Source organism: Peromyscus californicus, unplaced genomic scaffold (genome assembly GCF_007827085.1).
Source record: "Peromyscus californicus insignis strain IS unplaced genomic scaffold, ASM782708v3 Scaffold_4__1_contigs__length_199733344, whole genome shotgun sequence".
Taxonomy (NCBI): domain Eukaryota; kingdom Metazoa; phylum Chordata; class Mammalia; order Rodentia; family Cricetidae; genus Peromyscus; species Peromyscus californicus.
The window spans coordinates 71,104,132-71,132,073 of NW_026294562.1; the positions used below are offsets into that span (position 1 = coordinate 71,104,132).

Below are 27,942 nucleotides of genomic sequence, written 5' to 3' on the forward strand. Positions count from 1 at the left end.
ACAGGGTCTGCAGCCCTTTGTTTCTTATTTCTTGTGTTTTCCTGTGGGCTAAATTATGACCCCCTGCCCCAAATAACATATTCTGAAATCCTAAGTCCTGTAGCTTTGTCTGGAAATTGGACCTTTGCAGATGGATTAGGGAATTTACCATGTGAAGAGATTGAAGGATGTGGCCACAAGCCAAGGGATGTACTCCCTAAAAGCTGTGAGAGAGGAACCTCAGAAGAAGCTAGCCTTGTTAACACCTACATTTGACAAATCTAACTTCCTGAATGACAGATGTCGTGTGTGGCACTTTGTTACCGCAGCCCTAGGAAATGCCTATCTGATTTCTTCCTTGGATGGCATGGCTTCCAGGCCCCGACCATAACAATAGCAGTGTTTATTGTAGAGGTGTTAAGGGAATGCATCAGAAACTATAAAGGAAATGGACCATGCACGATCTCCCATGTAGGTAACTGTTAGTTAGGTTTTTCTGTGTATTCTTCTACACTTCATTCCTGTCAGATGCATACATGTGCCATGTGCATATATCTGTGAGTACAGTTTGGTGAATATGCAATCTAGCCCCTCGCATGGCTGCCTGAGAGCACATGCTTGCCCCTCCCACTTGCTGAGCTGGGTTTCCAAATTCTCATGAGGCTCCAGAAGTCCCCAGCTCTTCTTTAGATTACTGGACAGAGGACCATCTATCTGTCTGGGGCACAGCAGTCTCTTGGGTCCACACCACAGGGCAGCCACTTCATGTGGTCCCCAAGGCAGACGTGTCTACCTTCTCTTCTAGGCAGGAAGTGGACCCTTTGCGTGCCGCCACCCCCCCCCCCGCCCCCTCCCTGTGGAGTGGGCTGGGTTTTCCTGGCACAGAACAGCAGGATTACACACCCGCAAAAGAGAGGCTTAAGGAAACAGCCTCACCACCGCTGAGGTATTTTGACAGCTGCTTCTCTTCTGTCCCCCACGCCACCTCAGCCCAAGTTCCCTGGTAGAACGTTCTTTCCGATCACCACACACAGAACACATATCTACTGTCCTTCCTACAGCTTAATTCTGAGGAAGGTCATCAGATAGTGCCCAGTTTCAGGGCCCAAGAACTGAGGCTTTGGCAAGCATTCTGGGCAGATGAGGACCGAGCCGTCTGAGTTGCTTCTGTGTGTACCAGCCCCAGGGAGACTCAAACTACCAGGCTAGCTGGAGAGACAGGCACGTTGCCAATGTTTGTCTTGGTCCTACCGATGACAGCCGGAAGGGAAAGGAGCAAGCTTCCCAGTGCAGAGGAATCCCCTCCATTGGAGGAGCTGCTCCTGGGCCGGGTTTCAAACGATGAGTAGGAGTCTGCCACACAGACAAGGTAATCCAAGGAGAAAACCACCCTGAGTAGAGATGTCTTAGTCAAGGTTCTATTGCTGGGAAGACACCATGACCACAGCAACTCTTATAAAGGAAAACATTTAGTTGGGGTGGCTCGCTTACAGTTTCAGAGGTTCAGTCCATTAACATCATGACTGGGAGCATGGGAGCGTGTAGGCAGACATAAGTGCTGGAGTAGTAGCTGAGAGTCCTACATCTTGCAGGCAAACAGGAAGTTGACTGAGACACTGGGCGGTATCCCGAGCATAGGAAACCTCAAAGCCTGCCCCCACAGTGACACACTTCCTCTAACCAGGCCACACCCACTCCAACAAGGCCGCACCTCCTAATAGTGTCACTCCCTATGAGATTATGGGGGCTAATTATATTCAAACTACCGCAAGAGAGGACATAGCATATAGAGACCTCATGTCTTCTTGATGGAGGGTGGAGGCATCTTCCCCCAGAGGGTCCTTTCCTAGAATTGTGCATCCACTTCTGAGGACAGGAGCGCCAGGAAACTGAGCCCTGGAGTAACAGGACAGCCATGTTGGCCAGGCTCAGACTCATGGCCAGAAGTAGGACTTGCTCTACCTGCCTTCCTGGCCCAGCTGTGGGCCACCACCTTGCAGGAGATTGAAGTGGCCCACTCTGTTTCCTTCTTGCTTGTTTTTAAGGGACAAATAATCGCAGCCAGAAACCAAAGGTGAGAATTTTCAGCCTCTCTTGCCCTCAGCTTAACACAAACATTTCATCCATAGAAGCACTTATGGAGCCTTTATTGCATGCTAGGTGCTATGCTGAGTGCCTAGCTGTTGAATGGCAAGCCATGATAGTGGTCCAGGGCTGCAGATACGACTGTGTCATGACCAGTGTGTTAGTACTATGGGGGCTGCCTAGCAGTAGCATGTGTTAGGCAGGTGGCCTGCTGCAGCATTAGGTACTAGCAGTGTGACAAATTGCTCCAAGATGTCATAGCTTCTATTGCCCACTCACTGTTTCAGAGTTTCTGGGGATCAGGGGCCCTCAATGCCTTGTCACTGGGCTTTCTGCTTCGGGGTTAAGGTATCTGTTAGTGTTGGGGTCTCACCTGATGGCTTGGGAGGGAGTCTGGGCAACTCCCACACTCGCATGGTTGTGGCAGAACTGGGTTTCTGCAGGGCTGTTGGAGCACAGGCCTCTGTTCTTTTCTGACTTGGCTGGAGATGGCTCTCAATCCCTGGCCACTAGGCTTTTCCTACAAGGCCGATGGCGTCATCAAAGGAGCAAGGGAGAGGTTGGCTAGCAGGTCTGTGATCCGGCTGCTGGTGTGCCGTGCCAACACTGTTGCCACATCTTGTGGGTCACAGACAGATCCCCTGGTCCAGCCACTCTTCTAGGTATTTGTTTCCCACCCAGTGCTTGGGAACCTGGTGCCTGCCCTGTAGCCCAGAGAAGAATACCCTCAACTTGATGCTAGCTCCAGGGCATGCAGGAGGGCTGTCACGTGCTGTGAGTTAGGGAGAGCAGCAGCGGTTTGCTGCTTCTGAAACATCACCAAAAATATGCAACAGGGGGAATTTCGCCTTTTTGGAACCCGTAGCTCCTGGCCTATCTGGAGTGGCCAGCTCAGCTCCTTCCCTGACTCAAGCAGAAAGAATGATAAATATTGTGTGTTTAGGTTACTCTTGAAGAAACAAACACTAGAGTGCAAGTCCTCATTAGTCGAACTGGCTCCTGGGCCTTTGGCCCCCTTTAGCTATTCCCTGGCCTTGACTTCTGCACATGGGAGATGCTCCAGGCTGCTCCGAGCCAGTTGGATTGGTCCAAATTGTTTGTTGAATTCTACAAATCAGCTGGGGTGGAGGAGGGTCGTTTGTAGTTTCTGATTCACGGTTAGCCTTTATTTCTGTTAATAGGTTAAAGGCAGAGGGGTTGACCACGCTGAGATTGGAGGAGACTCACCCTAATGACTTTTAAGTTCCCAGGGAAAGACAGAAGCAATAAGTTCAGCCCCCACCCTGGGGGAAGCCAGAGGAATAGTGAGGAGACGTCTGTGGAGTGGTTTGAATGGTGAAGAGGCCAGCCACGAATCCATGTTCTAAATCTCTCTCTGTAAGAAACGACAACAATTTTTACAACTAATGGATTCTTGGGCTAAACTGTCCACTTAATTAAAAAGAAGTCACCAACAGACAAGCAGAATTTTTCTTCATTTAGTCCCTCTCTGAATGGCCCAGTCTCTTTTTATTCCCTGCATCTTTTGTTTGTGAGATGACCAATAGAGCTGTTTCCTAACTCAGGGCCACTCGAGCTTCCCATTCTACATGAGGAATGGCTCACGAGGAAGCCACTGGCTCCCTTGGCCCTGTCACATTCCTCTTCTGTTCATGGGACATTAGGAGAGGGACCCTGCACTGTTTGTTAAGGTTTTTCTAGTGTCTCCAGTGTTACTTTTAATTCCGTCTAGTCAAAACACGATGCCCAGAAATGACCATCCAGGAACAGTTGCTTCCACATGTCATGGTGGTGGGTCTAAAGGAAAGAAGAGCTCCACTCAGTTAAGTAGACTTCCATCTTGACTCTAATCCCTCGGGCCTTGAAGCCTGGGGAGCTGTGTTCTTCATCTGCTTATATAAACTGACTTTTTAGAACCATCTGGACTGGTTCAGTGATTAATCTACAGATAAACTAGGAAGGAAGGAGGTGTTACATGAAGTGTGCCCATTCGGATGTAGTTGCCCGCAGCACAATAAGAGTGAGGCTAAGCATTTGGATGGAGATGTAGGCTTGATTGAGTCCCCATAGTCTGCAGAATGTGTGGAGGTGTGGAGATGGGGAGCAGCTTCTACCACCGAGTGTGTGTGCAGATGTGCAAGTGCATGACGTGCTATAGGGACCGTTCCTGGATACCCAAACAGCTTGCCTCAGAGTCCTAGCTCTGCCACCTAAAGGCTTTGCCACCTGTGGCAAGAAAACCTATGCTATCTGTGTCTTATTTCCTCATCAGTGAAACGGGGGACATGGGCTGTTATTTAATTAAATGTGCATGCTTAACATTCGTTCATCAAATATTATTGAGCACTCTCTATGCATATATGCACCCTCTGTGTATATATGATGCTAAGCCATCCATCTGCTTCATGGAGCCCGTGGCTAGTGGAGGGGTGAGCACAGGCTTTGGTGAAATCAGTGCGCCTGCTCACCTGAGTTCTATGTCGTGCCCCGCTCAGATACTGCCTCACTGAGCTTTGTCAGCAAGTAAGAGGGTAATTGTGACACACGCACACAGGTGCACTGAATGGATTTCTCACCTTATATTCCTTACCTCTCCATGATGAGTAAGTAGCCAGGCTGAGGTTCCATCACACCTGAGTCTCACAGAGGCAGCCGTTCCTCTGCAGTGGTGGCTCACTCCTAGCATGGACACTGAAGGCTGCTATCTATCTATTTTTTAATTACATTTTTTCACTTATTTTACATCCCAACCTCAGTTTCCCCTCCCTCCTCTTCTCCCTTTCCCTCTCCTCCATCCCCTGCATCCACTCCTCCTCTGTCTCCATTCAGAAAGGGGCAGGTCTCACATACGGGAGTAAACAAAACATGGCACATCAAGTTGGCAGGACCAAGCTCCTCCCGCTGCATCAAGGCTGAATGAGGCAACCCAGTGTGGGGAATAGGTTTCCAAAAGGCAGTTCAAGTGCCAGGGACAGGTCCCGTTCCCACTACTAGGATTGCCACAAGCTGACCAAGCTACACAACTGTCACACACATGACTGCAGAACACACAGAGACAGCTAGACCGGAGCTCATGGGAACTCACTGACTCTGGACTGAAGGTTGCTATTGTTTGCAGCAGGATTCTGCAAAACACTCTGTGAGGGATGTGAAGACAAGACCTGCAGAGGAAGGGTGGGTCTCTGAGGCATCCCACAGAGGCATTAGCTGACTTCATGGTTCTCTGTGACTGTGACTATCCTTCAGCACTGTTCCTGGTTGGGGTATTTCCCATCCATTAGCCACTGGATGTAAATTCTTTGGTGGGTCTTTCAATTGAAGCAGAGATAGTTCTGATGAGAAAGGAGAAGAGATTTCTGGTTTTGCAAAGTTGTGTGAGCAGTAAAGATGAGAAGGGGCACTGAGTCCTGACTGCCCTTGCTCACTTACCTCAGCATCCAAGGGAGCAAACTAGGGAAGGAGCTGGCTCCGGTGGGAGGGAGCTGCCCCAGGAAAGCCTCAGAGTGGCCGCAGATCTGTGGCCTGAGGTGGGGATCACTTGCTGCTAAAACCCTGCCCCCAGCTGGGCCTCTCTAGGCCTGGGAGCATTGGCTTCAGACCATTGAGCAGGGTGGAGTCTCCTGCAGCAGCCACACCACAGGACAGTGGGTGTCTTTGTCAGGGTGCTGTGTGAAGACTACCTGGGGTGGCCAATGAGGGACTATGACTTGTGATTGGAATAAGGACCTTCAGACTTCAGCTTGCAAACTGTTTCTCTTGAGGGTACATTCACTAGGCCATTGGCTGTCCTGTGCATTCCCACAGGGCAATGCAGTGGGGACAGTGGAGGAGGAACCCCGGGGCAAGAAAATGTTGTTTCTCTACTTGCCTAGTTGGGAAGGGTGTCGTAATTGGTTAGGATCTGGGAGTGGACTCTGGGTAGTTTGAGGGATTGCCCAGACTTGTCACACATAAGGATTCTGGAGCAATGTTGTAGGAACGGTCAGTGCATGTCACCCATTAGCTAGCCCTGGTGTGTGGCAGCCTTTGACAATGAGGGTCCCATGCCCCAAACCTAGGCTAGCTTGGAGCTTCCTGATTTTCTCACTTGTTCAGGATCTTTGTCTGCCATCAGGATTGCAAGTAAGTGGTGGGAGGTGATGTGTAAGTCTTGTATAATATTAAAAGGACCAGCCTTAATATTATACTTCCCAGGGGCTCAGGAGAGCAACTGTGAATGGCAAGAATTATTTTCAGAAAATGAATCTAAGTACACCAAGCTCTTTGTCTGAATCCTTTATTCCTCTGAGATAAAATCCTGTCTAAACAGCTTCAGTTCTGTTCTCATGCCTAGTTCCTTTCTTGCCTGATTTCTCTCTACCTTTATCTACTGCTCCCTCTAAGTTCTATCTTAATTCTCTCATCTTAATTCTGCCTCATCTAGGTCCTTTTCATCTTGTTCTTACCCAGCTAGGACTTCCCCATCTGACTCTTCCTCACTTTCCATCTCATCCACATGTTCTCTCTGGTCAAAATCCTCCTTATCCCTCTCAGTTGTCCGTCCTCAAGTTCTCCACTCCTCCCTTCCTCTCTGTCTCCTTATACCTCTAAGTCCTCTCAAGTCTCTGAGGTGTTCAGTTATAAACCTAAGCCATAGTAGTCCTCCCTTCCAGCCAGGTCATCAGGCTTGAATTCCTACAGGGTCATAAAGGCAGGTGAGAATTTTCCTCAGGCAGTGGCTGTGTCAGGCTTTCTCTTACAACCTGAAAATGGAGTGGTTAAAGGAGGAGGTCAACTGAGAGCTACTGATCGGTTAGTATATCAAGAAGGGGACTTGTGTGCTCAGTCTACATTCCTAGAAGTAGTCAGGTAAGAAATTAGGAGTCTGTTAATAAAGCTGTAAGGAAAGAGGGCCTCACACTAAATTGCACAAGAAATAAAACTATCTTCCTGACCTAGGGGACAGGTGTTTTTTGTTTGGCTTTGGATATTTGATGGGTATTTTAGATAAATACACTGTTAGGAGTTCTTGGAAGCACACATAGCATTACAAGAAAACCACTGTAGGAACCAGCTAATATATATAAGAAAAGCTCAAATATCTTTAAGACTTCTTAAGCCATGGATTGACCTTTGGAGAAGTCCTTGACTTTTCCAACCAGTAACTTTTGTGACAGTAGCTGTATTCCATTATGTCTTCCTACGGCTTGTAGCATGTAAGCTCTATGTCTCAGGGATGCCAAGAGTGCTTGTAATGCCACCAGAGGTTTTGTCCCTATTCAGTGCACACTGGTGTGATGGACACACTGGAAGAGGCAGAGATAGACACAGAACTCACCTGTGCTCAAGGAACCTCTGGTGCCATGGGGAGAGGAGACCCCTGTTCAGTGTCCCAGCCAACAAGGAGTCTTGTGTCACTTAGATGTGTCATCTCTGACCTAGATGTTCTTACTTAGATAGCGTGTGCCTCCTCTGTGTCACCTGTCTGGCCTAAAGTGACCCGAGACATTTCTCCAAATAATCTGGCCTGGCCAGTCCTGCCTCATCATAGTTCATGATGAGGTATTCACAGTTTGTAATTCAGGAAGACAGAGAACTTTCTTAAAGCGACATGAAATGGCCTTTTTTTTTCAATGTAGGAAAAATATCTATAATGATTATTGATGTATCATATCAAAGTCTGGGAAGCTATTGATCCGTGATTTGAATGTGGATGCTGGCAGAGGGAGAATATTGAGGCCAGCTGCTCTGGCGACCACCTCTGTTCCCTTTATTATGACCCTCACGTGGCTGCAGCACCGGGAGGTGGGGGTGCAAACTTATTTGAAAGATACAAGTGTGTCTCCCTTTCAGGGGCCCTTGGGTGAGGAAATGCAGCCACTGACATGAGAAGCTGTCAGGTGGAAGGGGGCGGTCATGGAGGTCAGGGAGAGGACAGTGTTTGGAGGAGAGCCAGCTCAGGAGGCATCAGTACACCTAATGGCTACTATCCTAGTGTTGGCCTTGAACCCTTTCTCAGACTGTATCTCTGAGAAGTCTGGAGCACGGAGCAGTCACTGGAAGGAACATTCCCAGGTGACGCCACCAAGCGTTGCACTTTTGCAGCTGCGCCTGACCTCGAAGGCTATGATTTGGTGTAGGCCTCTGAGCTGGATCGTGTAACTTCTGACATGGCCTTGCCTGTTACCATCAGTTGCTGCCGCTTGCTGGGTAAGGACCGTGTTCTAGTATCGGATCATGGTGATGGTTGTACAACTCTGTACATAGTCCAAACTGACTCGTCCACTGAATTCTATGGTGCATGCTTATATCTGGCTATAAAAGGGCTATAAGAAAAAAAAAAATACTATGAAAGGAGAAACCCTCTGTAGAGAGGGGTTTCACTAAACTAGTGACCTGGAGCCTGAATTTGCAGAGTCCCCGTGTGGAGGGGAGGGTGATGAAGAGACCTGTTGTCCTTCGTAACAAACACTGCTGACAGCTAGTGAGCGATGCAAGCCCCATTAGCTTGTCCGAGTGATAAGTGACCACAGCGTGTGCCGGTGTGCGATGGGCTCCAGAACACCCATTTATTGCTGTTGTCATTTTTGTAGATGAGCCTGGTGACGCACCATAACACACCGGCTTTTTTGTGACGATGGGCAGTGTCATATCTTCTGTCATCCCATGTTTGTTTGCTGCTCTGTCGCCCGTTGTAATTCGTTCTTAACCAGCCTCCTGTGACTTATTAAGCAGCTCCAGAACACAGTTGACTCTTGCTTCCAAATCGCCAGGCGCCCAAAGTGATAGAGACGTCAAATCATATCCTCAGACTGTTGACTCAGATGGCTGGCCTCCACGTTGGTGAACCACTGGCTTGTCTCCTACCCTAAGTCGGGAGGGGCTCTGGGGCCTATGGGATTCGGGGCCGGGCAGACCTTGGTTTGTTTCCAGGCTGTGGGACCTGTGATAGGGGTGTGGATCTCATGGGGTGGTTCTGGGGACAGAATAAGAACATGCATGCTATACCTAGCATGGAGCCTCTGCAAGTCCCTCATCAACAGCCACAGGCTGGAAATGGAGGGGATTTTAGAGGCTAACCTGACTTGGCCTTTGCAAAGCCCAGGGACCGACAGATGCTTTATTCCCCCGCCCCCAGCTGTGGAGGGGTAAAGCAGAGAGTCTCATACATGGAAACCAACCAAGTGCTCGGTCACTGAGCCACACCCCAGCCCCAGATCCCATTTGAACGGCTGTCAGTATGCGGACCTCCGATTTGTGCCGACTCAGAGCAGAGAGCCCCTTAAGTGAGCAGCAGTGGCCTTGAGGTACCCACCCAGGTATTATGTGATGGGGCATTGTCTGTCTCTGTGGGGATATGTGGTGATATTAAGAGGAGCCCTCTTTTACCCACAAACACACCCCTCTATCACCTCTCCTGGGGTTCCAGGACCCTCCTCTTTGACTCCAGTTCTGTGGAGTCACAGAACTGACAAGGTATGTCTGGGCCTTCACGCAGACCCACAGTTACAGATATGCACCAGCAGGCTTCTAAAATAACCACAGCACAGAAGGCCTGGAATGTTCTTGGGCTTATATTTGGAATTGCTGTTGGAAACAGTCTTGGCCAAATGTAACACCCATCTGTTCGGAGTGGTTTGGGACTGAGAAGATGGGGTAGATCACAGGGGGGGGCTGGGCAGCCCTGACACAGGGTGTCGGGGACTTTTGGGGGGCTCCCCACCCCTCATGCTATTTCACCCCCTCCAGGCTAGGCTGCTGGAGCCACTGCCCTCACTGGAGAAAATTTCCCTTTTATGAAGCCGAACTTTCCACCCACTGGCCTATCCTTGAGGGGTTCAGAAGAGCAATCGTCCTACTGAGTCTTTGTTTCCCTGTAGATGCCACGCCTTCCCCATCACCATCTGGCACCCAGAACCAAAGATGGGTGTCCCTTTGGGTCTAGGATTGTCTGCCACCTTCCTGTACCCTCCCCCAGACTTTGGTTGCTATCTCTGTCACTGCAGCCTCAGGTGGCATTGGTGTCCCTATGGTCCTGTGATGACTCATACAGCTCACACCGTGTTGCTCTTTCTCCTACGTCATCACAGTGCTATTGGGGTTAGAGCCTAAACTGTGAGTGCTTAGGTCTGTGTCTTTCCATTTTATGTTGCTACACACTCCTACCTGCTCTGGCTCTTTCAGGTCCTCTAGATAGATATTCTTGATCTGTTGGCTGTCATTTTCAACGTTTTTTGAGGGGCTTTAATCATCCAAGTGGCTTGTCAGTCATCCAAGGTCATTAGCCTTGTGGATGCTTTGTCCTCATTCCTCAGAGGACTCAGCTCCTGCCTTGCCATGGCCCATCTTCTGGTTTCCTTCAGGAGATACGGTCTCATGGCCAGTTCTTTCTGTGCATTTGGGGCCGATGCTCAGGGTCTCTGGTGGAGAATGGCATTAAATAGAATAACCCCTCCATCTTCTTTGGGTTAAGGACTGCACCGTTTTTCTAGGGCTGTTCCAGTAAATCATCCCACACTCAGTGGCTCTAACCAACAGACATTTTTCTGCTCCAGTATGGAGGTGGAAGTCAGAAATCAGGATGTCATGCAGGGTAGGTACCCTCCAGAGGGTCTGAATCTGTCCTCTGCCTAGCCCTGGCTTACAGCTTCTGGTGGCTTTTAGCGACCTTCAGTGTTCTGTAATTGGCTACCGGAGTCTGTCTCTGCCCCAGAAGTCTCTCACCTTGCCAAGAAAGTGACTTCCACTAATTTAAAAGGTTGAAAGGTAGTTGGTATACATAAGTTTGCCTATGGGTACCCCGAACATGCAAATCTAGTCTCATCTGGGTGGGGTGCGGGTTCCTGGATGGCACATCGAAAACATTCCAGTGTTCTCCCAGGAATTACTTTCCTGTCTCTGAAGAACTTCATGGAATCGGCAGGCATTTTTACTTGGTACCAAGAATTGAGTCTGTCTTTAATTACTCGTTTTATTTATGAATCAAATGCCTCTAAGAAGTGTTATTACCGTAGGGGGAAAATGCCAGAAAGGAACCTTGGGTTGATTGTGGCACTGGGCATGGCTTGGGCATATTTGAGACCTCAAAGCCCACCCCCACAGTGACACACTTCCTCCAACAAGGCCACACCCACTCCAACAAAGCCACATCTCCTAATTATGCCACTCCCTATGAGCTTATGGGGGCCAACTACATTCAAACTACCACAATATATGAACCCTGGGGATCATTCTGCTCATGCCTCGTGAAAACATGGGATGTCTTGAGGCAAGGCATTTTGAAAGTAGTATTGTTTTAATTTAGATTGTGGTGTGTGTGTGTGTGTGTGTGTATGTGTGTGTGTGTGTGTGCGCGTGTGCGCGCGCGTGTGTGCGCGCACGCGCACGCAAACACACACATGTCAAGGCATGCATGTGAAGGTCATAGGATAACTCTCAAGAGTTGGTTCTCTCCTTCTACTATGTGGGTCTTCTGGTGGTCCTTGCAATCTCTACAGTCAGCCATGGAACAATCCAGGCGAGGCAAAAATGAGACTTGTTTCATTTTGGCTTTAGTTAGTCATCACTGATTCAGATTTCTGGAGTCTGACACCAGGCAGTGTATTTTAGCCACATTTAAGCACTGCACCATTTTGGAAAAAAGTTTCCTGATGCCAATTAACTCAGTACCTGGTGTACAACAAAACTTAAGGTATATTTATATTGAAACTGTTTACAGAGTACATATGGCTTCTTCCATAAAGATGAGTTCTGTTGACTTAGAAACAATGTTCAAGATAAGGCTCTAGGGAGAATGACTGAGGTAAATATTTTCCCTGTGAGAGTCAGGATTGGCCTGGCCCTAAGAGAATATAGAAGTCACTTAGACTGTTGTAAAATACAAGTTGACACCTTTCACAAGGGTGGATTTTATGAACTGAGAAGCAAAGTTCAAGATTTGGTGGGAAAAGGTCTGGACTAAACAAATATAATATAATATTCTGGGAGTTTTGGGTGAAGCCTGGTCTTATAGATAGCAAAGGATCACCAGGTTGTAAACCACATCCTTTCCCAGCGTTCTGGGTGGACGATGGGTAAACATCTTTCTTTGAGGAGACAAGCCTGCGTGTTTAACTTTCCTGGCCTCTTCAGTGCTTATCTGTATGCACAAGGACCTCTTACATACTTCTTGGGTTCCAGGGATTGAACTCAGATTGACAGGCTAGGCGTCAGGCACCTTTACCTGCTGAGCCATCTTGCTGGCCCAAGGCAAGTTCTTTTGAAATGTTTGGCTGGCCAAGCTGAAATCAACAAAGCAGTCCACTCCGATCTGTGCGCTGATTTTAGCCTAATGCTGAGCAACCCCAAACATCTCAAGACGTCCTCTGTGGACCTCCTCGGCTGAGAAAGAATACTCAGGGAGACTTCAAAGGCATTGTGCCAGGTGGGGGTTGAGGTCAATAAGATCCCTGTGAAGTGGCACATGGGGTGTTATGTGCCACATATACATGAGTGCCCAGCAGCAGCAAGCCTGGAAGGGGGCTGTAGGATGCCTGGAGCTCAGTGGAGGTGGAAGCACAGGGGTGATGTTCAGCGCCAATATCTCACCCCTAGATACGTAAGGATGGGGAGACTCACTGGAAAGAGAGATAACCGGCTGGAGATGCGGGGGACCAGAGAGTACAGAACTGGGAGGAGAGGGCAGCATGCCACAGAGCCCCAGTCACTTGGCACCAGCCCAGCACTGCCCTTGGGAGGGGGTGCAGTTAGGGTTTTCATGTTCATGAAGGGCGTCTTACAGAGCTGTGGGAGCATGGGCAGGTGTTTGCAGGAGGAGCCGAGAGAGAAACATCTGGAATAACAAAGCCGAAAGAGGGGAATTCTTGCTTTCCCTGTAAGCAGAAACGGAGGCGAAACAGAGTTAGGAAACACATCCCAGGAGTTCTCAAAGTGAAGAAATTATCCCAACATCTGCTGAAACATTCAAACAGACTTCATTTCCGGCTGTTGCTGGAGGTGTGGGACTGCTGTGATGGGGCTCTGCTGTGGAGGAGAGAGCAGTTGAGCTCAGCTCGGAATACAGCAAGAAGAGGGATTTTTATATGCAAGAAGCAGGGGCTGGGAGTGGAAAATCACTAAAGGGGAGTGTGGAGGGGAAACCGCTGTACCAGGAGTCCTCCCTCAGCAAGCCGGGGGACTAGACATCCGCTGGGCTAGGAGGATCCCTGCCAGGTCAGAGGGTGGTCATTGGTTTGGGAGTTGGGGTGGGTTGCAGACAAACCCACTAAACCATGTCTACAACCAAAGTGTCAACAGATTTCTTTAGCTGAAGGATCTAATAGCCTCCCATGAATTTTCTGTCCCTCCCCTCCTGTCCCCTTTCTTCCCCCCACTCCCCTCCCCTCCCCTCCCTCTCCCAGGGGTCTAGATTTGTAGTCAAAGCTGGCCTTGAACTCAGTGTATAGTTCAGGTTGTCCTGGAACTCAAGACCTTTGTTCCTCAGCCTCCTGAGTGCTGGGATTACAAGCCTACACCTTAGCACCCAGCTTCATAAATTCATTTTCTCTCTCTTTCTCTCTCTCTCTCTCTCTCTCTCTCTCTCTCTCTCTCTCTCTCTCTCTCTCTCTCATTTGTTTGTTTTTCAAGACAGGGTTTTTCTGTGTAACTCTGGCTATCCTGGGACTTGCTCTGTAGACCAGGCTGGACTCTAACTTAGAGATCTGCCTGCCTCTGACTCCCGAGTGCTGGGATTAAAGGCGTGTGCCATTCTTTTAACAGCAAGATTCTCACCAAAATGGGATGATGCACACTTAAAAATGGTCCACTGACAAGTGAGGTTAAGGGAGGCTGGCAGCTCCTGTGGAAAGTGTGGTTACATGCAAATGCACATGTGTGGTGTCTGCACAAACACACTGATCTGCAGGTGTTTCCATGCATATTTGTAGGTGCTTTTTAGTCTGTTTTGAGACAGGGTTTTTACAAAATAGCCAAAATTGGCCTAATAACTTTTATCTATCCCCTACGGGCCTTGAAATCAGGGGTTCACCTGCCTCAACCTTCTAAGTGTTTCGATTATAGGTATGAACCACCGTTCCCGATTTTTAATATATTTCTAGACATTCAGAATATCTCTGGGGAAAGTCAGGAATTTCGCAGTGGATGTAATCCTGCACGGATGGCATGTACCCATGGTTTAGTTCCCTTCAAGAGACAGCACAGAACATTCTCATGGCTTCTCTTGGCTGTTGAATGGGTTTTGAAAGCTGGTTGTGGAAACAGCCTCTGTCTGAAGTACCTAGGAATTTTGAACAGCAAGGTGGGGTGGTAAGGTGGCTCAGTGGGAAAAGGCACCTTCTGCCGAGGCCGAGAACCCGAGTTCAATCCCTGGACACCCATGGTGGAAGGAGAGAGCCGCTACTGCATGTGGTCCTCTGACCTCTACATGCAATGCTGTGGCATGACGTCACCCCCACTCCCAATAAAGAAATGTGTTTTCTTTCAAAAGCCAACGTAGGTGAGGTGGCCTCGCAACACACCTGGTGGACCTGAGTTTCCTTTCTGGAATCCGTATAAAGGTGGAAGGAGAGAACTGGGTGCACAGGGGTGTCCTTTAATCGCCACACTGATGCTGTGGCGTGTGCATGACCTCCCACACCCCAATAATAAACAAAATAAATTTGACAAAACCAACCAACCAAACGAAACAACTACAGACTAATAACAAAAGCCACGCTGGGTGGTGTTTGGAGTCAGTGTAGACATGTCTGAGTGTGAAGGGGAGGTGGTGTGTTATGGGTGAGAGCAAGGTGGGAAGGGAGGGAGGGAGGGGGCTTATCTGAAGCAAAGGGAAGAGAAATTGTTGTATTTTAATAAATCAAACTCGCTAATGTAACGGCAAAATGATTTTCATTGTCGCCCACATGGTGTGGTTTCATGTTCTCGGATGGTAAGATTATCCATTTATTTTATTCACAGGTTGTACTCAGACTATCTCTACTTTGCAAGTTCAAATAAATCTGCAGATGACTTTCACGAGAAGGTGACGGAGGCTCTGCAGCTGTTTGAAAATTGCATGCTGGATTATTCACTGCGCGCCTGTGTCTACAACAACACCCTGAACAACGCCATGCCCGTGCGTATTCACCAAGCCAGCCCATACAGAGCGGGGCCACTCCGATGCTATTATGTGCAGGGGCCATTGTGAACGGAGGGTTTTAGGGCAGAGATGAGGACAGAGCAGTTGAATGTGCAAATGACACTGAGCTGCCTTTGAGCAGTGGCTAATGTGGAAGCAAATACTCCTGGCTGGGAGAGCCATGAAAGCATCTGGACCTTTCCAGCCTGCTACTGTCTGTGTCCTTCTTTGCCTGCCACCCAGACACTTGGCATCATGCATCTCCTCCCTCTACTAGAGAACCAGGGTGCACTTAGGAGGACTGCCATTTAGTAAGGCTCCGAAGGCGCGCTCTGTAATTAGAGATGTCAGGCAGAAGATACCAGTCCTCAGGGTGTCTCGGAGCACTACTGAAGCACGGGCTGTTCTGTCGGTTTCAAAATTACCCACTCGTGAGTCTGAATGCTCCAACAAGGTCTTCACTGAAGAATGTTCTCTTGACCCCTCTGTTATTCTCTGTCTCTTCTTAAGTAATACACCTAAAGTTCTAGCCTTATGCAAACAAAACAAGACAAAGCAAAGCAAAACAAAACACTTGCTGGCTGTAAATCCAGTACCTTAACTGCACATCTCCACTCTAGGTTCCCAGGTCTAAATGCTTCCACAGCGAGGCTGTCGTGTTAGATAGATAGCTGTCCCATGTATGGCCATGTCACACATCAGTTATACACAGACCGCTGTAGATGAGACCCCCTACCCCAGGGCAGTAAGGCTCAGGAGAAAGATTCCCGTCTCTCTGTCTGGCTTCTCAGACCATCTTTTCTTACTCTGGACTGTCTTCCTGCAGGCGTTGCTGTTTGGCAAGGAAGACTCAGCATAGGTAACCACATTTTCAGATAGGCAAGCTTTGGAGGCAGACCGGGGCGTGGGTTCGCTCTGGCTTTTCCTGGCTGTGTGGCTCGCACAACCGTCTTAGCCTCTCTGAAATTCAGGTGCTTCATTATAAAACTGCCAGACTGTTATGGGAATTCAGGATTGAGAGCTGTTTCACATGTGTTCTGCGTTCACAAATGTATGGTACTGCACTCTGGTACAACGGGGGCCCACTGAGGAGTGGAAGTTCTCTAACCTAGTTGGAAAGTCTTAGACTCCACCAATGTTGGCCGCCCACCACCAGCCTGGGGCTGTTCCTCTACGCAGGCCGTGCTATTGCTGGGGCTTGCTTTAACAGAACAGGGACACCAAAGCTCTATCTTGTTACCTTCTTTAGCCGGCTACCCAGGTTTCTTTAGGGCTCCAATGTGTATCATGCAGTGGGCTCCAGAGGGTGGGAGAAGGCAGGTGTGTAGCTAGAGTTTTCCTGCCTGGCCCACAGTCAGGACAAATCTCTGTCACCGGCCAGTCCCACAGCCACTCAGACCCAACCAAGTAAACACAGAGACTTATGTTGCTTACAAACTGTATGGCCGTGGCAGGCTTCTTGCTAACTGTTCTTATATATTAAATTAATCCATTTCTATAAATGTATACCTTGCCACGTGGCTCGTGGCTTACCGGCATCTTCACATGCTGCTTGTCATGGAGGTGGCTGGCAGTGTCTCCCTCCGCCTTCCTGTTTTCTCTGTTCTCATCTCTGTTAGTCCTGCCTATACTTCCTGCCTGGCCACTGGCCAATCAGTGTTTTATTTATTGACCAATCAGAGCAATTTGACATACAGACCATCCCACAGCACAGGTGGTCTGTTGGGGAGAATTCAGATATTCCTGGATGCAGCCTGCCTCAGGGGTTGCTTCCATCCTGGGCCTTCTGGAGTTTCCTGTTTGTGGTGATGATGTGAAACTCCATCTCAACACAAGCCTGCAAAATAGGTGGGAAGACAGGGGCAGAGGGAGGCAGGAACAGGCCAGGTGAACAGTGAAGGGTGAGGTGTTTGGCTAGTGTGGCTCCCCAAAGAGGCAGGGACATTCTTACTCGCAGTCACCATCTCTCTCTGGGAACTCTCCTAAGAAAGGCTTCAGAGAGGGAGGGGACAGATGTGGGTACCTTGGTGCCATGGGTAGAGAGAGGCAGGGATTTGGGAGTCCTAGCACAGACATAGTTGGGTTTAATAGCCGGGAAGTGAGATTCTCTCGCCCTGGGAAGGGGTCAACATCTGATAGAAGCAGATCCAGATGTGGTGACATTTCATTCTACCCCAAGGTATGTCCTAGGAAAGGCAAAGCCTGCACCAACCAGGCTAGCTGCACTCTGGCTGTCTCTAAATAGGGTTCCTAGAGACAGGATATCCGCAGCCATTTCCTCCCACAGAGAAGAGGAGGGTGTGTGCCTGGTGAGTTTCCTCTCTTCTTCCTGTCTACAGGCTGACTGACCATGGGGACACCATTGTAACTGGGTGGGAAGTCCATCCCCACCTCTGGGTGTGCTAGAAACATCCAGACTAAATGTTTGTCAAGTCCATTGGTGAGAGACTGGAAGTATCTAACTTTGATTCATTGCTCACGGGGTACTATCCTAAACTTTACATCCTTACTGACCTCTGAAGTTGCTCCCATTTTACAGATGGGGACACTGAGACTCACTGAAGGTGTGCCAGTTCTGATAGCCCTTGAAGCCTGTCTTCCTTTCCGTGCTCTTAAAAGTGGTTCTGAGGCAGCAGGAGGCATGTGCTCTTCAATTTCATCTGTGACGTGCCAAGGACGACAACACCATAGCCTAGTACCTCTTGTCTAAGGGAGAGAGCTCCAGGGCACGGCAGTGGACAGGGTGGCTGAAGTCCAGGAGTGTACTCCCTGAGCCCCCTGAGGTGCTTCATGGAACCCATAGGGTGCTCACTCTTTACCAGAGCTCTCTGTGGTGGAAGAGGCATCACGGCCATGAGGGATTGGACCTCATGACTGGACTTTGTCGGGAGTTAGCTGTCGCGTCCAGCCAGACACCCCTGCCCTACTGGTCTCTGGTTCTTTGTCAGTGAGTCATGAGGCATCCAAAGGCTCAAAGGCTTCCTTCAGCTTTGGTGTCTTCTAATTTTAAACGTATTGGGCCCTTGCCCTAAATATCTCCTCTCCATTGGTTCTATTTTGGTTCCCGTCCTATGCTGGACAGACATGAGTTCAATGGGACGTTGGTGCTGTCTTAGGGGTGTCTTCATGGTTCCCAGTTGCAGTGGTGTTGTGCATGCACAGACAATGTCCCTGAGGGGCCCAGAGCTCTCCCTGGCTGAGGAAGGGGGTTCTGAAACCAGTAGGTGCAAAGCTCTCCTCTTGGGAGCCAACACATTTGTAGGCATCCCATGTCCTCCCTCCCTGGACCACCAGCCCACCCTGGAGCAGCCCTCCCTCTGAGAAAGGCCCTTTGTCCTGAGGGCAGTGGTAGACTCTCCAAGATGGTTTCAGAGGTTGTTCCGTGCCCAGGGCAGATGCAGGGACAGGAAACAGCTACTCTAAAACACCAGTGTCCTGTCACTGAGGGCCACCTCCTTCCCTTCTGGGAAGTTGTCAAGTTACAAAAGTCGTTTCTCTGGAAGAGATTAACCTTGTGAGGTCAGGCTGGCTATAACCTGGTTGGTCAGAGACAGGGGAAAGCCCTTAGGGTCCTGACCTAGCACGGTGTTCTCATCCCTATTCCATGTTGGAGGCTACGTGTGTGTTTGTTACTGAGACTGGCACATGCTCATCTCCTTCAGCCCGGTTTGAAGTCTTTGTGAGCCGGTGTGTAAGATGGTACCAAAGCGAGGCTTAGGGACAGCTAATGAATTTTGGAGACAACTTAGCCATTTGCCGTAACTGTTTTCCTTCCTCCCCATCTTTCTTCATCATTAGACAAATGATGAAATGGAAAAAGAACAGTGAGAGATGAGGACGGTTAGCATCTGCCTACACTTTGTCAAACGCATCCTTATTGTGTCGTGAGCACTGTGTCCAGCATCTCCACCAGGAGCTAACATGAATGCTGACACAAAGCTTTGTGCGAGGTGACTTGATGTCCCTGCCCCCAGGAATCTCACAGTCAAGTTGGTCAGGGAGAATGATGAAGAGTGCTTGCCTCAAAAATAAAATAATAACAGAATAAGTAAATAAATAGATTTTGAGGAATGAATGCCCCAAGGAGGAGCCTAGGACTGGGAGGAGCCATGGAGGAAGAATGAACTGGAAGTTGGAGGCGGCTCAGGGCTTTCCAAATGGAGAGCCCCGGGGCCAGTCAGGGCCAGCTCACTGCTTTACAAAGCACATGCCTATGATAGGTGGAAGGACAGAGTGTAGAGATGAGCGATCCAGCCAGGAGCCTTGTGGGTGTCTAGTGGGTGTTAATAGGAGTGGACGAAGAAGGTCTGAGTAGGTAGGGGGGAGTGATGTGTCACTCCCACGTCTGACGCCAGCTCAGCTGTGAGTTCTGGGGGAAAGTCACCAACCATCTTCAAGTTCAGTATTGCAGAAGAGTTCAAAGGACACACCAAAGGCTACTGTGACCATGACCACAACTTATGGCATGGAAAGGATTCAGAGTCCCATTGTCAGCGAGGGAAAGTGAATGGCACAGCCCCCAGTCCGCTGCTCCCTTCAGAGTCACAGGTGGAGCCAGCTCCTCCCAGCAGTGATGGATGCATGACCACACGACCACAGCGAGGAATCTTGCCACCCCAAGTTGTACTGTCCTGGGTTCTTACTGGGGCTCCATCACATTACTGACCCTCGGGTTATTCCAGAGACCGGAGCTCTATCAGAAATCACTGTTAGCTTGACTGGTGCTCACATTCTAGGGAAATGAAATTGTTCCTGTTGGGCAATGCAATCCAGAGGCCTTAGCGGTCACCTCCTAGGCCAGAGGGCAAAAGCCGGACCTGTCTTTGAGTGGGTCAGTTCTTTATTACCAGTTGGTAGTTTGGCATGAGAGAATGAACAGGGTAAGGACTCAGGAAATGAGTAGGAGGGAAGGAAGGAGGAAGCCTTTGCCTGTGCATTGGTTTTATTCTCCTGTGGTTACGTTCCAAGGACATCACACACATTCATGGTCATGGTCGTCCTTATATCTTACAGTGTCTGGGGTGTCCTTGAGGTGTCTGTTTTTGACTTTTCACAGCCTGTTGTGATTGACAGCAGGGAGACAGCCACCACATGTGATGCAAAGAACTTGTATGTCCTTGGCTTCTTTCCTGTGTTTCTTCTCTCACTTGTGAGTAGAGGTTGGAACCACCCATGGGCTGTCGTGAAGATTAAATGCAACCCTAAGTGTAGGATTCTTTGTGCATGTGGCACGGGATGCCTTGTGTTAAAATTTGACTTTGGAAGGTAATGGTTTGCTAAGACGAGTCTGTGTTGGTTTACAGAGAGATGTCCATCGTTCTTTGGAAAAGCACCAGGGCTGAGGAAGTGTTTTCTGCAGTAACATCTTCCTTCTCCTTCCCAGGTGAGGCTCCAGGTTGGGCTGTATGCTGTGTACCTTCTGGATTGGCTCACTGTCTTTAATAAGGAACAGTTCCTCATTCTGCGTCTGGAAGACCACGCATCCAACGTCAAGTACACCATGCACAGGGTCTTCGAGTTTCTAAACCTGGGTATGTGTCCTGCTTCAGGCAGTGGGCCTGCCTGATCAGCATAAATCCCAGGGATGTGGGCTTTCTCATTTGTGTGTGTATTTACAGTGTGTGTGTGTATCTGCACCCGTGTGTGTTGGGGTGTGTATGTGTGTGTGTATCTGCACCTGTGTGTGTTGAACGTGTGTGTGTGTGTGTGTGTGTGTGTGTGTGTGTGTGTGTGTGTGTGTGCGCGCACACTCACAGGTAAGTCAACATCCAGTGTCTTCCTCACTCTTCTCGTTTTTTGAGAAAGGGTCTCACTGAACTCAGCTTGTTGTTTTGGTTAGATTGGCTAGCCAGGGAGTCTCAGGGTCTGTCTTTCCCCCTCTTTCCAGTGCTGGGGTGATGCTGCCAGGCACAAGCTGCCATACCCACCCTTTAAAGGGGATGTTGAGGATTTAAACTCAGGTCCTCACGTTGCAGAAGAAGCAATTACAACTCCTTTACCTTCTGAGGCAACTTCCCTTACCCATGGCGTGTGGGCTTTTTAGGATTGTGCTAGCTTAAGTGTGAAATGGGAAGAGATGGGCTGTGTGAGACCCAGGGACCCCTGAAGAAATGCTAGCTCAATTCCTGTTTACCTAGTATCTGCTGCATGGGGCATTGCGCATGCAGCGGTGGGCAAGCTCTGGAGAGGAGGTCGCTCCTCTGAGATCTTTCAACCTGGAAGAAGGAGAAGGAAGCCCAGCCTAATTCACCAAATGACTGTTAGTGTCCCTGGGGAAGGTAGGTACTGTCGTAGTGGGCCTAGTGTTGCTGGGGGAGCCTCAGCTGCTGTGGGACCACAGAGGTGTTAATGAAAGGTAAGCAGATCTGGATTGGATTCTGAAGCGGTTCAAGGTCACAGTGGGTGGCTAGGACACTTCTCCAGTGACATGGAGTTTAGAAGTCTGGCTATTACATCATCTCAGGCGTTGGTGGGGAAACCCTGGAGTTATAGATGGCTCATGGTTGGCCTTTGACCTGCCTTCAGCCTGAGGATGCTAGCTGAAGGGCACTCTGCTAACTGGCTATGCCACTGCCTGGCAGAGGCACATACAGAGGTGAGGAGTGCTGCCTGGGTATAGATGAGTCACCCACGGAGAACTGCTGAGGCTGTAAATGTCAGGTCATGCCACTTTTCCACAGGACGTTTCCCATAGCCCTGTCTAATGACCTGACCTGGGAATTCTGTTAACTGAATATTTCTTGAAATATATCTGACCACCACTGGGATCTAGGACTCTTATCTTTCCTTCTTTTTTATTATTATTTTTTTTCTTTTTGAGAACTGGTTTGGGCTGGAATATAGACACTCTCTTTCCCATTTAAGACTTAGAACCATTTTCCTTTGATTGGACCACCTATAAATCTCTTGCATTATATGGTTGCCTTTTATTCCTAAGAGGGACAGGGCTGTACGGTCAATTTTCTGTCTTGCATACCCTGAGACATTGGGCTATCGTAAGGGTTTTGGTTAGGTCCTACAGGCTTCGAGTCCAGAAGCACAGGGAGCTAGTGGTCTAGTGCTGGGTTGAGCCAGTGAATAGCTGATGACCCAGCAGCTTGGGGCGGGGAGGAATGGCCTCCTGTGTAACCCCTGCTGGCCTGCCCTGGGGCATCTCCCCACTAATGCAATTGCTGCAGGTACAGGGACCACCAGTCTTCCCACCCTGTGGCCACTACACAAGGGAAGAGGAAATAGAATTCCTCAGGCTTAGGCCCTTTGTGTCACTCAAGAACCCAAAGAGGAAATGGTGGTGGCAGAATTCCAGGCAACCAAAGTCCCCATGTGCATGCCTGGTGCCCTTGGAGGTCAGAAGAGGGCATCAGATCCCCTGGAACCGGAGTTACAGAAGAGCAGGTCCTGGGAATCGAAACCAGGTCCCCTGCAAGAACAAGCGCAGTTAACCACTGAGTCCCCTTTCCTATCCAACCATGTATCTTCTTACGGGAAAGTCTTGTTCTTGCATGAAGTACAGCTGGGACTCTTGTGAAGTCCCCTTCACCTCCAGCCACACCTCCAGCCTTACAGGATCATTTTCCTTCTCCTTATAGGGCCTCTAAGTGAGAAGCAAGAAGCTTTGATGACTAAGAACCCTGCATCCAACACGCGGCGTCCTGAGGATCGGAGCCTAGGGCCCATGTGGCCAATCACTCAGAAGATTCTTCAGGACTTCTATGGGCCTTTCAACACTAGGCTGGCACAGGTCCTTGAGGATGAAGCGTTTGCCTGGAAGACACCGTGAGAGCTGAGTGCCTTCTGCAGGAGCTGGGCCTACTGACTCTATCATTGCCATGACCTCAAAAGTCTCCTGGTGGAGAACTGTCACCCACAGAGTGGAAAAAACCACTGGCGCTCCATCTTCTCCTCCCAAGGCAACAGTTAATTGGAACTATTTTGACACTTTTTTCTTGCCATGTTCAGTAGCTCTGCTCTTGGTCACTGGGCTCTTCTACCTGAAGCCTTGGAAAGTACACGAGGGCTAGGTTTCTGTTTGTTCCCAGAGTGCCTTGGAGCTTAGGAGGGCAGGCTGGCACCCAGTGGGTAGGAAGAGGAGGCTTTGCGAGGCCACAGACCAGCCCTGACCTCCCTACCTCCAGAAGAGTTTGTCTGGGTGTCGGGTTGGACAGCTCTGGGATCCGATTAAGCCCAGGCTCACTGGAGGCCGTGCTTTGGGGCTCACCGGAACCACCCTTCATGTGTCATTTCCCAGCCCACCTTGCATAAATGGCTGATCCCATCCAGCAGAGAACGGAGCTGCTTGGAGAATGGAGGCTCTTTTCATTTTTGTTCATATTCCCACGCCAGCCCTTCCGCGACATCAGAAATGAGCCCTCTTCCCTTTGCTACGCCCAAAAGAAAACAAAATGTCGGCAGCGCGCTCATCTCTCTGACCTCCTGTTCTGCCCCTGCAGACTTTATTTATGCCCAGCATAGAGAAGGAGCACTCTTGAACAAACTGCGTCTTGAGTTTGACTGGCCCTGCCTCTCTTTTGTGCTCCTTTGGATGTTTTCTCAAGGAATTCAGTTTATATTTGGAAAGGGAAGTCTTGCTGTTAATGCCAGATTAGAGCAACCTCAAGGCATCGAGCAGTTGGCGGGAAAGGAAGTGAAGACCTCGCCTTGTGTGGAGGGGTCACCAGAGAGCACATGACGCTTCAGATTTTGGTTCTGGCTGCCTACAGGCTCCCTCCCTCCATCTTCCTGTTGGAAGAATCTTTTATCCACGTTCTCTGTCATCTTGGCCGCAGTTCCATACTCACTAAGGATCTCAAGACATGCATGTCCTCGGAAACACATCTCACAGACTAAACTTGGGCTATATGTGCTGTGTGGTGACTAGGAGATAGCTTTGCTCCTTCCGGACCTTTCCAGGCCTTTTAGGAACTTGGTTTGCAATGAATAAGCTGAAGGTCTTGTCATCCAGGGAATACCAGAGAGAACAGCTTAAGCCCATTTGGCCCGCGGGGCCAGGTGGGAGTGTCACAAAGCTTCTCCCTGGAGCATTGCCAAGGGGTGCTTCCTGTGAAGCTGTGTCCTCAGGTCAGGATCCCGTCCACCAGCGTCGCAAAGTGTACACACTACATACCCGACTGTGACTTGAATGTGTGAGAAAAGCTGGGCGTTGGCAGCAGAGAATGTGCAGTTGCTCAGCTACGTGAGTTCTGCTGTCCGCCCTTGTTGGAGATAGGATTCTCAGCCCATTGGAAGGTTCAGAGAGCTCTGGGCAGCAGCATGGACTGGGTCAGTTCTGCTACTGAAGGGGCTGTGTGTCTTGAAGTCTGCCTTCCAGGACAATTCCCCCTTTACTCCCAGCCAGCCCTTGGCTCAGCAGCCAGTGGGGAAATCTGGCTTGAGTACAAGGATGCTTTGGGACGAAATGACGAGAGAGAGAGAGAGAGAGAGAGAGAGAGAGAGAGAGAGAGAGAGAGAGAGAGAGAGAATATTTATTTGGAATACAGAGTGCGTGCGTGTGTGTGTGTGTGTGTGTGTGTGTGTGTGTGTGCGTGTGCAGGTGCACACGCGCGTGTGTGGGTGCTTACACTGAGTGGGTTCCCCTCAGCTATCTTGCTGATGAGGCTTCTCCCTCCATTAGAGACACGATGCCTTTATGGATTAATTTCTCCACCAGTCAGCCTGTCATTTCCGGGACATATCTTACCGCCCCACACCAACCACGATTATAAGAGATTTTTCTTGCGCGCTCCTATGCATGTGAATAACATGTAGCGTAATTCTGCTTCTTACAGAAGTATTGCCAAAGGTATTATTTCCAATATTATTTGGTTCATCGCTGATCTTTTTAAATATGCAGCCCCTCCCTTTCTTCCATCTGGGGCTACCCAGACCCGGTTTTCTCTCTAGTGGTCTCTCCCCAGGGCTCACCAGCATTGCCTTTGCTTATGCTCGGTTGAGGCCTCCTCTTGTTGAGAGCACAGGTAGTGTTTTGGGTGGTGGCTCTCTAGCCTCTCGCCCCAAACCAAAGCAAAACCCAGACCTGGTACCGAAGACACTTCGTATTCCCAAAGCGGTGTGCCAGGTTGTATGAAACCTTCCCTCCCTTTGCCATGTAAGGTATGATATGCGAGTCACATTTATTCTGTACTTTTATTCATATTTAACATAATTAAAGATGGACCCACACACCTGGTGCCTGCGGAGAGTGGGCCCTCCATCACAAGCTTGTCGGCCAGTTCTTTCCATGGAGTCCTGTGTGTGTGTGTGTGTGTGTGTGTGTGTGTGTGTGTGTGTGTGTGTGTGTAAGCGCGTCACATGGTGGGAAGGTCAGCGCCTCCCCTGCCTTCCTGGAATTCTCGCCAAGTACAGGGTCTCATCACAAAGAGATGGCCCGTGATCCTCATAGTAGAAGAAAACCCCAGAGCAGACACAGTGCCACACCTGTTCCCTGGGGAATCCCCGTGGAGTCCTGCCATGGTTGGGTGGCCGGGTGGGAGGTCCTGTCCAGCTCCTAGCGGCCCTTGCGTGGTCTTCAGATGTAGGACTCTAAGACGGAATGACCACTGGCCTCAAGGATGAGAGTTTGAGATGCTTGGTGCCTCCGGGTGTGTCTCATCACTAGGTAGGCAGGGTCCTGCTGGAGCTTGAGGAGGATGGGCCGGCTGCTCAGTGTTTTCCTCCATAGCAAAGTAACTCAGCTTGGGTCCTTTACACACTGAGCCACTCTTCCCAGGGAAGCTCCACCCCTTAAAGGTCCCACCCCTTTCCTGAACAGCAGCAGCAGGAGCTGAAGACAGGGTGCAAACACAAGAGCCAATGGGGACATTTCACATTCAGCTGCCACACAACAGGAACGCTGTCTGTCAGTGACCGGTGCAAGACCGAGCTCAAGGTGCCAGCAGCACATTGGTTTCTCTGGGGCCTCTTTCCACGGCTCACTACGGCTGCTCTCTCAGCTCCTCTTCACAGGGGTGTCCCTCTGATGACAGTGAGACAGACCCTAGGGGGTCTCATTTAACTCCATCATCTCTTTAAAGGACTTCTCTTCAAATGCAGTTGTACTCAGAGGCTCCACCCACTCAGGATGTCAACACATGAATTCAGTCCACAGAGAGGGCTTATTCCACGCTTAGAAGCTTGGGTCATCCTGGGCGCCGAATGGCCCTTTGGTCAGTCCCACAGTTCTGGGACCTGTCTTCTCAGCATGGCTCCTTACTATGGTGTGTTGAGTGTGGGGCTGGCTTTACTCTGGGAGAATGCTTCTGTCTGGGGAAGGTAGAGGATTGTGGGATTCAGAAAGCAGGCCAAGGCCAGGGCATACCTCGGAGGGCTAGCGCCCCCTCTAGCAGGAGCTCTCCCAACCCTTGTTGCTAGGAAACACAGCTACGGCCTCAAGCCTGGGTGGTGCTGTGTAGGATGGTGCTTCTCTGTTGGGGCAGCAATCACATCCTGAGAGCATCCTTGTGCCCCGTGGGTGAGGCCAATCTAGTGGAGACTTGCAGGAAAAATTAGCTTTTTTTTTTTTTTTTAAAAAAAAAAACGTTAGTTTTCCCAGAACTTCGGGACCAGCTCCCCTGCAGGCACTAGAGAAGAAATGGGGTTGACAGGGACTACATCAGAGTTGAGTGAGGTTTTTAGCTACTGCTGCGACAAATCACCTCAACGGGAATGTGTCTCCACCCCAGAGGGAACTTTGAGCAGTGACCCCCTTAACCCAGGCGGGTTAAGGAAGAGTGCCCTTCAGCCTCGCTAGCATCTATCCTTGTGATGGCTTCAGGTTGGCCTGGCTTCCATGACCCCAGCCCCTTATAGTTCATCACTAAAGTCATCTCAGTGACTTCAAACAAATCGAGTCTCTCATCATACAGTCCTGGAGGACAGATGTTCCACACCAGGCACCCTAGGCTGAAGCAGGTTGCGTGCTAGGCTGCACCTCCTGGAACCCCAGAGCAAGCTGTGTCCAAGTCTTTCCAGCTATGAGAGGCTGCCACGTGCTTTGACTTGCAGGCTCCTTTCTGGAGTGGCATATTTAGACTCTTATCTCTGTCTCGCCCTGCTTCCCTGATCACATGGCCTCTGTTCACCCCCTGCCTCTCATGAGGACCCTTGGAGTTACATGAAATAATGTGTGATTACCTCCCCATCTCAAGATCTCACCTGCAAAGTTTCCCTTGCCATGTTAGGAAAACATCAATAGATTCTGGGGCCTGCACTGTGGACATCTTCAGAGTGTCGTGCACCTGACCACAGGAGAGTGGCCCTGGGAGCTGGCCAGGCCAGCAAGTGGGATGCAGTGGGTGCCCAGTGGCTGGTCCCTTGTGGCTCTACCATGGGGACTCTAACAGGACTGAGGGGGACAGCAGCTCAGTAGAGGCTCTGAGATGATACCCTAGGATTCTGTGACTTGGTAAGTTGCAAGCCCTTTGGCTTGTGCCTTTCTCCCAGGATGCTCACCTGGCCGACTGCTGTGCCACCCAGATAGACTATTCAGCTCTAGGAGAAATGTCCTTTAAGGGCTCATCGCTACCTTTGCTTTTGAGTGCTTGGGAACCTGCTCTGGCAGCTGCTGGGCAGCCCATGAGTTTCTAAAGTCTGGCTGTTGTTGAGGTCATCATTCTGCAGAGACAACTGCTTGTAAAAGTTGCAAAAATAGAATCCTTTCTTAGTTCCCAAGAGATCTTCAAGCTCACAACTTCCCTGGCCCCAGCTTCTGCAAGGCTGACCTCCAACCCCTCTGGCATCCATCTGCATAATGGCCCAGGCTGGCCTTGCCTTCATGACCTCTGCCCCAT

The 27,942-nt window shown here is 49.8% G+C and overlaps 1 protein-coding gene across 3 annotated transcripts in view; it reads left to right on the forward strand.

The window, feature by feature from the left end:
- Chst15 (carbohydrate sulfotransferase 15) overlaps window positions 1-25,373 on the forward strand; it is an 82,222-nt gene extending 56,849 nt beyond the window's left edge. For all 3 annotated transcript variants that reach the window (XM_052760912.1, XM_052760911.1, XM_052760913.1), the window contains exons 6-8: window positions 14,998-15,154; window positions 20,541-20,688; window positions 22,747-25,373. In XM_052760912.1, the coding sequence (XP_052616872.1) occupies window positions 14,998-15,154; window positions 20,541-20,688; window positions 22,747-22,937 (496 nt within the window). In that variant the 3' untranslated portion in view covers window positions 22,938-25,373. The remainder of the gene's footprint in view (window positions 1-14,997; window positions 15,155-20,540; window positions 20,689-22,746) is intronic.
- The last annotated feature ends 2,569 nt before the right edge of the window (window positions 25,374-27,942 follow it).